Raw genomic sequence first — 10,829 nt, forward strand, 5'->3', positions numbered from 1 at the left:
TTGAAACTCAAAGCTCTGCTACTCCTCCTCCATCTCAGCCTGCACCACCCTCCACACAAGCCAGAGAAAGGTTCACACAAACATCTCAATACATCTCTGTTCACCCATATTTTACATTCCATTCTTCTTAAATGCAACACAACATTGGTTATAAAGAACCTTTTTAGAACCTCCCAAAAGAGGAAGAACAGGATGAGTGAACACTGATCCATATCTGCTGAAACCAGCAAGGAAGGAGGAAGGGGTTCTGCAGATGGTTTCGGGGTTCTACTGTGTTCTTCTTTACTTCTATCGCCTACTTCTCCCTGCTGCAGGAAGCTCCAGGTTCTTCTCACCTCCACTCCCTGCTGCACTGACTCTACTCGCCCGAACTCCACACAGCTCCTACTCCACACTTACTTCAAACCTGCTGTAGAAGTTCACGTTACACACACACAGAGAGAGAGAGAGAGGACAACATGTGTTATTCATTCTCGTTCACCCCACAGGCTGTCGAATGTCTTCATTCCTCCTTCGGTCCAGCTTCACTCCACCCAGCACGTCTTCCAACAGCCTACAATCTCAGTAAACACACACACAAGCGTGTACACACACATTTTAGTAATTGTGTAACACCCTGTGACAAAAAAATAATAAATTAGTGTGTGTGTTTTCTATATTCTTAACTGCTTCAGGTCTGTTTCCTGTCAGAGTCTCGGCCATACTGCCCCCTGGAACAAACACACACACTCATGCACACACACACGCACACACACACTAACACTAACACTCCTGGCTAAATTCCCATTTCCATGTGGCGCCTGCATCTAATCCTTCTAGGTGACTCTTGTAAAATGAGTCCCCAATGATCCATACACACACACACAGAACAGATGGTTACAAAAAGCCCAACAATTACCTCCACTTACCCTCCCAAACACACACAAGCTGGAGGTCAGACTCCCTGAGGAGCTGCTCCAAATCCAGTAATACACACACACACTCAAGTCCCAGCAGCCACTGCTGCAATATCAGTCCGAACCGGGGTCAGGGGGTCAGGAGGTTAAAACCACAGACGTATCTCCAGCGGGTTGAGTTACCTGAGAAGAAGAGGAGGACGATGATGGAAAGATGAAGACCAACCTACCTGCTGAAAGCAACGCTGGGCTCCACCCGTCATGACACAGGGGTCTCCACATTCTGCACACTACACACACTCTACTGCTCAGTCATGTTCTAATGACTCTGATTGAGAGGACCAGGAACCCAGGTGTGGAACGGCGGCGGCAACGTTCCAATGGTTGTGGGACTCGAACCCACAACCTTCTGATTACGGTGTGGTGGGCAATTTCCCGTCTGGGGAGCTGCAATAAAGGAAGTCAATTGAATCCAAGTTTATTTACCATGGCCATGGGGGGGGACTGTGGGAAAGCAGGATCACGCCAGCTTCGTCACAGGCGCCTGGACAAGGACACTTGTTTGGAAAACATCTTAGCCTTGTACATCACCAAGTGACATACAGTTGTTTTCTGGCTGGTCCATGACCAAAGGTGAAACACGTGGAGTGTCCCCATTTCAACCTTCTACCACGGGTCCACTTCATTTCCCGCTAGGCCACACTGGAGAAGAGCAGGAACCTGGGTGTGAAACAGCAGCGCCGACGTACCAATGGCTCTGACTCAAGGGACCAGGAACCCGGGTGTGGAATGATGTTCCAAAGGCTCTGACTGAGAGGACCAGGAACCCGGGAGTGAAACAGTGGCGGTGACGTTCCAAAGGCTCTGACTGAGGGGACCAGGAACCTGGGTGTAGGAACAATGTTCCAAAGGCTCCGACTGAGAGGACCAGGAACCTGGGAGTGAAACAGTGGCGGTGACGTTCCAAAGGTTCTGACTGAGGGGACCAGGAACCCGGATGAAGGAACCATGTTCCAAAGGCTCTGACTGAGGGGACCAGGAACCTGGGTGTAGGAACAATGTTCCAAAGGCTCCGACTGAGAGGACCAGGAACCTGGGAGTGAAACAGTGGCGGTGACGTTCCAAAGGTTCTGACTGAGGGGACCAGGAACCCGGATGAAGGAACCATGTTCCAAAGACTCTGACTGAGAGGACCAAGAACCTGGGTGTGGAGTGGACCCTGCAGTGCAGCACACGGTGTCACTGTGAAACGCGTCCTCTGTATTTAACCGCCACCCTTGGAGGGCAGTGGGCACCATGACAGGTGCCCATTATTATTCCACCTTAAGTAGTGGGTGTGAGGAGGTGTGTGAGATGCAGCAGGACTACAGAGAAGATATTACATCTCAACTAGTCAGCAGCCAACCTGGAAAACGTGGGACATCAGCGGTCCCACAGTTTGGATCATTCAGCATCTTTTTTCTGACTGAACTACAGAACTTGAACGTCCTTTCAGGCCAGGATGTGCATGGCGTGCGTGTCAGTGGAATTCCTCAGCAGTGAAGATGGACTTGTGGAGGAGACCACGACGGATATGAGCTTCACAGGGTCTCTCGCACTAATCCCTCCATCAAACACACACACACCTCACTCATCACCATCTGAAGCTGCCCTTTGTTTGAGGACAGGCTCCTGCTGTGAAGACAAATCTGTCGCCATGACAACATCCCCTCAAACATGCATCCCATGATCCCCTCTGCTGCCGTTCACACCACCGGTGGCCAGAACTGATTTCGTCCCGTATGCATCTAAAGAAAAGAAAACAGTCCTTTTGTTGTAGTTGTGAGGACGCTTTCAGACTCAAGTGGCCCTGAGCAGAACCCACACGGTTCCTCAGAAAAGAGCTGGAGTGTTTTTACAGAGGAACGTGAGAACCTGCACTCCTGACGTTTTATTATCCAACACAAGTTCATATTAAAACAACACAAATGAACACACACACACACACACACACACACAATGAGAGTGTATAATTAAAAGGTTCCGATCCTGCCCAGAACAGCCCATCTGGTATCAACACTCACTTCAGATACTTCAGGCAACATCAATCAGAGAACAGCAGAGCATCATGGGACGTGAGCAGCCCAACACGGTTCAGAAGAGCAGAAACTGGAGATCATGGACCATGGAGGAGCTGACTGGAGAGATGATGAACTGGGGAGGAGAGGCACGTGGCCACACAGGTGTTAGCCATGTGTGTGTGTCTTCAGGAAGGAGAGAAAACCTCATGGGGACGTTTCATATGAGGTCAAATGCTTGACCTCAAACACAGCAATTCTGAATGGTGTGCATGTTACTGTCCTTTTTCTGATCTTCTCGGTTCTTGTGACAGAGCTCAGCGGGATTAACAATGGCAGAAATGTGCACACGTCTGTAGAACATGCCATATGAAGACATTTAGAAGTCTCTCAACACGATAGAGTGGAACAGCGGTCTGAAATTTCATCTCCCGTGTGTGTGTGTGTGTGTGTGTAAGAGGACAAACAATGTAAGCGGGTTGAGAAAACTGACCACAATAAATCATCAGAGAGCCTTACATTCTCCTGCATTCTGTGTGTGTGTGTGTGTGTGTGTGTGTGTGTGTGTGTGTGTGTGCGCGTCTGCATTCTGCTGTTTGCTCTTCACGACTGAATGGAGCGTCTGAATGACAAGCGGAGGCTTCAGGAAGCCCAGAGAAGAATGAAGAAGTGAATAAAGAGCCGAAGAACAGTGAGGAAAATGTCCCACATCCAGAATCCAGAATGTGTGTGTGTGTGTGTGTGTGTGTGTGTGAGAAGTTTCAGCGTGTGACATTCAAGAAAATCAGAAGAGGCAGAGGTGAAACCCCCCACCATAAAGCAGCTCTCACACACACACACACACACACACACACACACATCGCTCATCACCTCCTCATTACACAAATCCACAGCAGGCAACACAATCAGACCCCCAGAGTTTGTATTCAGTGTTGTTCTCCTCTGAGTAACAGAACTTTTCCAATCCTAAATCTACATGGTCTTTCATTTTCCTACGTACGTTCACCAGGTTTAAAACCCCAGGAGCAGCTCAGGGTCAAAGGTCATGGTCAATGTGAGCCTGTGATGAATTACAAATAAACTCTTGAATACGCTCAGTTTTTGAAGATCCTAATTTTAGGGCGGGTTCGAATCCTGAGCCAGCAAGGTTCCACTGAGGTCCCCTTGATGAAGGTCCCGTCCCCACACGCTGCTCCCGGGCGCCTGTCATGGTGCCCACTGTCACCAAGGGTGATGGTTAAATACAGAGGACACGTTTCACCGTGTCACCGTGTGACAATCACTTCACTTCACACTTTCATCTTCTCCTGGATCTCCACTGGAAGCGGCTCTGAAGCGTCTCTGCTCATTGTTCTTGCTGATTGAAGGTTTGTGATGCTGTAGGTGTTGTTGCCATGGAAACCATGACATAATGAGTGTGTTACAGTGTGGAGGGGTGGGCTGGGTGTGTACCAGGGGCACCACCACTGTTCACTGTTCAGTGTCAGAAAACAAGTTCAACAATTCCAAGGTCAAAGGTCATGACCTCTGTACAAATCAGTGTCAGACAGAGACAGACCAATAGAGAGAAGGTGTGAAAACCATCAGCTGTCCTTCTACACACACACACACACACACTCTCAAAAGTAAAGGCACAATAAATCACCCAGACAAATCAGGTGTGTGTGTGTGTGTGTGTGTGTGTGTAATTAGCAGAAATGATCAGAAACAGTCACTACAGGAAATACACACACAGGCTTTTTCACTCTTTCTTGTTCACTAGTTTCTCGTGTCTGCTGCTTTACACACAAAGGACACACACGCACACAAAACACAGATTTATAAAACACACAACACACAGAGGAATTCCACACACAAAGGCTGAATGGAGTGGGGCCCATCTCTTTCAAAGCCGTATCCCAGGGGAGGAGCAGTGTCTGTGTGTGTGTCTGTGTGTGTTCCATACACAACAAGCACAATCCCACACACAACACCCCAATGTACAACACACAATCAAATACTTACCTCAAAACCATCTACACCGACAGAGAGAACAATCAACATCACAACACAATAAATTGACCAAATACTCACAACAATAACATAGAACTAATGTGACATATAAAGCACATGTGCCAACATTGAGTTGTTCATTTATAAGTGCATTGGTGGATGTGTGATAGTTACAGAATATAAGCAATATAGAAACCACAATACAACACAAAACAATACCAAACACCAGACAAAACCACAACACAAAACAATACCAAACACCAGACAAAACCACAACATAAACCACAAAACAATACCAAACACCAGACAAAATCACAACACAAAACAATACCAACCACCAGACAAAACCACAACATAAACCACAAAACAATACCAAACACCAGACAAAACCACAACACAAAACAATACCAAACACCAGACAAAACCACAACATAAACCACAAAACAATACCAAACACCAGACAAAATCACAACACAAAACAATACCAAACACCAGACAAAATCACAACACAAAACAATACCAACCACCAGACAAAATCACAACATAAACCACAAAACAATACCAAACACCAGACAAAATCACAACACAAAACAATACCAAACACCAGACAAAATCACAACACAAAACAATACCAACCACCAGACAAAACCACAACACAAAACAATACCAAACACCAGACAAAATCACAACATAAACCACAAAACAATACCAAACACCAGACAAAATCACAAAACAATACCAAACACCAGACAAAATCACAACACAAAACAATACCAAACACCAGACAAAATCACAACACAAAACAATACCAACCACCAGACAAAACCACAACACAAAACAATACCAAACACCAGACAAAATCACAACAAAAACCACAAAACAATACCAAACACCAGACAAAATCACAACACAAAAACAATACCAAACACCAGACAAAATCACAACCCAAAACAATACCAAACACCAGACAAAATCACAACACAAAACAATACCAACCACCAGACAAAACCACAACACAAACCAATACCAAACACCAGACAAAACCACAACATAAACCACAAAACAATACCAAACACCAGACAAAATCACAACACAAAACAATACCAAACACCAGACAAAATCACAACACAAAACAATACCAAACACCAGACAAAATCACAACAAAAAAACACAAAACAATACCAAACACCAGACAAAACCACAACATAAACCACAAAACAATACCAAACACCAGACAAATCACAACACAAAACAATACCAAACACCAGACAAAATCACAACACAAAACAATACCAAACACCAGACAAAATCACAACACAAAACAATACCAAACACCAGACAAAATCACAACAAAAAAACACAAAACAATACAAAACAGCAGTCAGCTGTAAATGTGATGAATTGTGAGCTCATGTCTGCATTAATCTGTCTAAATGATGAATTGCTGCTCGATGTTTTTATTTGAAGTCTTTATTAACGGTTCCTCCACCACCCAGCCTTCTCTCCTTCTATCTTCTGTCCATTATATCCTGCCGCTGTCCTTTATACTTTTGTCTGCTCTGCTACTCCCTTCGGTTTCAGAGGAGTGGTGAGTGTGTATCAGTGTGTACATGCACATAAAGACACACACACCCCTGCTGTCAGGTTCTTCTAGGAGCTCAAAAAAAGTCAAATATCTGATCCTACAAACTGGAACCCAGCAGAACCAGCAGGAAACCAGACACCCCCCACCATGTCTCTGGTCTGCTGCTGGGTGGTGTGGGTTCTGCGGGGTTCTGCAGATGTCTGGTGATGGACGTGACCTCTGAGCTGGGAACGCTCTTCACAAAGCAACATTAAAACACTCCGGGTTTGAGTTTCATTTTTATTTCAATTCATTTCTCTGAGTAGGAGGAGCCTGTTCTGCTGATGGAATAATAAATAAACAGCAGAATCTTTTAAATCCTCAGAATAAGCACAGATAACGAGAACACACACACACACACACACACCACTTGTTGAAAGCTCGGTTGGTGTTCAGCCTGGCACATCACATCCCCCACTTACGAGAGTTAACGTCTCAACACACACACAGCTGTGATGACTGGTTTTTAACACACATGTACTCGTGTGTGTGTGTGTGTGTGTGTGTGAAAGGCTCCATTTCTGGTCTGTTTGTCCGTCCCTCATGCAGCACAAACTCTAATTATTTCCAGGCGTTTCTCTGCATGAAGAACTCGACCAACAAACAGCGTCTCCATTAACCCACCGACCTCCGACCCCCAAACTCCCTCAACACCCCAAATCACTCAGTAACCCCTCAAACATCTCCGCCATCCCTCTAAAGCCCTAAAGCAACCACCCCCCCCCCACCACCACCAAGGCCGCCTGAGCCTAATATCAGAACAGCATGAGCTGCGCCACCTACTGGTCATTTCATCTCACACACAAAAACAAAAAAGTTCAATTTATTCTCATCCTTTATTTCACTTTATTTCTGTCACTGTCCAGTAGACTGAAGCGAACCCAGGACCGCAGCAGTCTCTCTCTCTCTCTCTCTCCCACACACACACAATGCGTATTCCGGCACGTTCTGTGATTTTCTGTAAAAGTTTCTGCAGTTTGTAATAAATAAACATTTCCTCCCAAACGCTGGAGAAGTTTTACACTTTATACAAACTTTAGAGTTAAAAAACTTCCTCTTATTAATGGTTTAATTCCATGATGGTAAATAAAAGCACACACACACACACACTCCACACACACTTCTTTGCATTGTTCATGAAGTCCCTGGTTTGGCAGTCTTTCAAGTCAGTGGAGGAGGGGATGCGTCGGTGGGCGGGGCCCTGTCGGTGGGCGTGGCCTGACGTCACATCACGTCCGCTCGTTTGTCCCTCACTTTGTTCCGTAGTTTTGTTCGGGCTTTGAAAGCCGCCGCGTTGAATAAATGCTGGCGGGGGGGGAAGGAACCGGGTGAAACGGGCGGAGAGGCAGGGGCCAAAGGTGAAAGGTCAAGTGTGCACTCACCCGCTCTACGCGTGAAATTTTGCTGGATTTGACCGAGGTGTCGAGAATGAGGGGGGAACCCAGACCAAAAACATCCCTCAGGAGGGGGTTCCACTGCGGGGGTGAACACACACGTGAAAACTACGGAAAAACGTCACCGGGACGTTTAATCAGGACACGTCACCTGCAGATGGTGCAGCGTCCCCGACTCCAGCACGTCTTTGAAGGCCTCGTAGATCCTCCTCCGCACCCAGCAGTCGATGTAGAGGACCTCCGCCCCGAAGCGAACCCTCTCCTCGGAGAAGTCCTCGTTCTGGACACACAGACAGGCGGACGGACGGTCAGAACGAGAAGAGCGGAGCGGCTGGTGGACGCGAGGCGGTTCCTCAGACCTCAATGTAGTGAAGAACTTCTCTGAAGATGGAGCGCTGCTTTCTGCGGTCGTTTTTCGCCCGATGTTTATTTCCGTCCGTCGCCAAACCCTTCAGAGCTTCACACAGAGCGTCGCGGTTTTCATACTCGTAATCCTGCAAACACAGACACAACCCCGATAATAACAGACGCATCGCGATGCAGCCGCGGTCGATTCTGTAGACGATTAATCGTGATGAATGATGTGATTAGTCGTGATTAATCCAGTGAAGGTTCACACCTCCATCTACTACTTGTGAAGATGGTTGATGGTAGTAGTAGCCTAGTGGGTTCAAACCCCACTTACTACCATGGTGTCCCTGAGCAGGACACTTAACCCTGAGGGGGGGGGACTGTCCCTGTAACTACTGATTGTAAGTCGCTCTGGATAAGGGCGTCTGGTAAATGTGGTAAATGTAAACGAAGAAAACGTGTTTTAAGAAACATGGCGGTGACCTGGTCGATGTCCCGCCCCATCTCGTACAGGAGAGCGATGGTCTCCCCCACGGCAATCCGGAAATGGACGTCCGAGCTCTCCAAACACGCCTGTAGACGAGGAAGATGACTGTGGAGAGAGAGAGTATCTATCTACCCAGAACCACCTGCTGCATCCATCCCATAATGAACGTGTATTGGTCTCACTGCTGCACGATGGTGCTCAGGTGACTTGATGGACAGAGGGTGGTGAGCAGCGCCCAGGCCTGCAGGGCCGCCGTGTGCAGCGGGGGCGTCCCGGCCTGCACCGTGGGGAGAGCCCCGCCCACCAGAGGGTAGGCGGAGCTGAACACGCCCTCCAGCTGCGCCAGAGCCTTCAGCAGGTCCTGCAGAGACAGAGACAGTCACACACACACACACACACACACAGTCGAACTCGCTCACACACACTCGTGCAGGCGCCTCACCTCGGCATCTTCTGCAGCGGAGACGTAGCAGCACATCCCGAGCGCACGAGCACACTGAGGAACAGACGAGGAACGTGTCGTCACCGCCTCCCACAACACCACAGCTCCTCCCACAACACCACAGCTCCTCCCACAACACCACAGCTCCTCCCACAACACCACGACCAGAGAACACACTCACACTCCGGCGCGCCGACAGGTTGGCACAGCTGTCAATCAGGATGGAACCGAGGACGGGGCCAATCGTCTTAAAGTCCTTCTCCCCTTCTGCCCCGCCCCCGACCTGGACACACAACAGAGAGCAGAGCGTCGCTGCAGCGGCCTGCTCCGCCCCTCCGCCTGCGAGCGCAAACACACAGGCGTTACACCAAGCTCCGCCCACATCCCAGCGCTTCTCGGTTGCTACGGTGACGTACCCTTCCTCAGGCTGCGCTCCAGGCAGTCGCCCACCGTGAAGTGTCTCTCCAGCAGGAAGTCCGTCAGCAGGCGGGACGAAAAGGCCTGTCGCAAGCTCTCCAGCGCACACACACGCACCTTCACACTGACACACACACACACAGGGGTCAGAGGTCGTACGACCCCTCCCAACATCAGCACAGAGCAAATGCTGCTGCGGTCACCTCTTATCGGCCAGATCATCGATGCTCTGCTTCAGTTTGTCCTCCGTCTCTTCCTGGGCGGTCTGTTCATCCACCACCTCCGCTGCTACACACACACATACACACACGTTTAAAATCCGCCATCTTACACACGACGGTGACACGTTGTGGACTGAGCGTTTGGTACCTTCGTCCTGTACTGAGGTGGCCTCGCTGGCGCTGCTGCAGTGACTCAGGACATCAGAGGCCAGGTCATCGTCGCTGACCCCCGACTCGCCCTTCACCCCGCTCCTGGCTGAGAGAGAGCAGGACCACGTCACATGTGGGGGAAAGTTCAGCCCAACCTCCCAGGGACACGGTGTAAATAACACGAACTCTCTCACACACACACAAGTCACAAAAAGAGCCAATGGGAAGCATGAAGAGGCGGGGCTTCACATGGCCAGGGAAAAGTGGGTGGAACAGGGGGCGGAGCGTCAGTATGAGCCGCCAGGTGATGGACTGCGGAGGTTAAAGGTGAGCGTCTTCCCTGACGCAGAGGCGAGCTGTACGTAACGTATGGTCGTGACGTCACCACGCCACGGGCCGCGAGCACATGGTCATTATGTCAGTCATGTCCGCATGGAACCGCGCTAAAAATACCCCGGACACAGTTGACCTTTCAGGGCGCACGACGGGGGATGAATATGGATTATAATCTGCATCTCCGGGGTCATAGGTCACGCCGGCGCCTAATTTGGGCACACCGTCCACAGTCTTTTACCTTTACTCGGCCCCGCACGTCTCCCCTTCTTACTCCGCGGCATGGCGGCCCTCCGGCGGAGGCGTGTATTATCTGTGTTTGTCCCCGGACGGGACACGTCGCTGGAAAATGTCGCCGCTGCGTCTCGTCCACGTTGCTGCTGCCGCTCCTGCTGCACTTTCCACCATCTTCCCTCTAACCGCCCCGACGCGCGCTGCACTCTGGGAGATGTGGTCAATGCCCCG

General features: G+C 49.2%; 1 protein-coding gene across 1 annotated transcript; it reads right to left on the reverse strand.

The window, feature by feature from the left end:
- Positions 1–7,386: 7,386 nt before the first annotated feature.
- Positions 7,387–10,783, reverse strand: ifrd2 (interferon-related developmental regulator 2). The gene is made up of 12 exons (XM_028968498.1): positions 10,606–10,783; positions 10,030–10,137; positions 9,864–9,948; positions 9,660–9,784; positions 9,425–9,582; positions 9,244–9,297; positions 8,984–9,162; positions 8,798–8,906; positions 8,323–8,457; positions 8,115–8,243; positions 7,952–8,044; positions 7,387–7,874 (listed from the first exon to the last, which is right to left on the reverse strand). The coding sequence occupies exons 1-12, from the start codon at positions 10,646–10,648 to the stop codon at positions 7,794–7,796; spliced, it is 1,299 nt and encodes a 432-aa protein (XP_028824331.1). The 5' UTR covers positions 10,649–10,783; the 3' UTR covers positions 7,387–7,793.
- Between the last annotated feature and the right edge of the window lie 46 nt (positions 10,784–10,829).

The sequence above is a fragment of the Denticeps clupeoides genome, unplaced genomic scaffold, assembly GCF_900700375.1.
Source record: "Denticeps clupeoides unplaced genomic scaffold, fDenClu1.1, whole genome shotgun sequence".
NCBI lineage: Eukaryota > Metazoa > Chordata > Actinopteri > Clupeiformes > Denticipitidae > Denticeps > Denticeps clupeoides.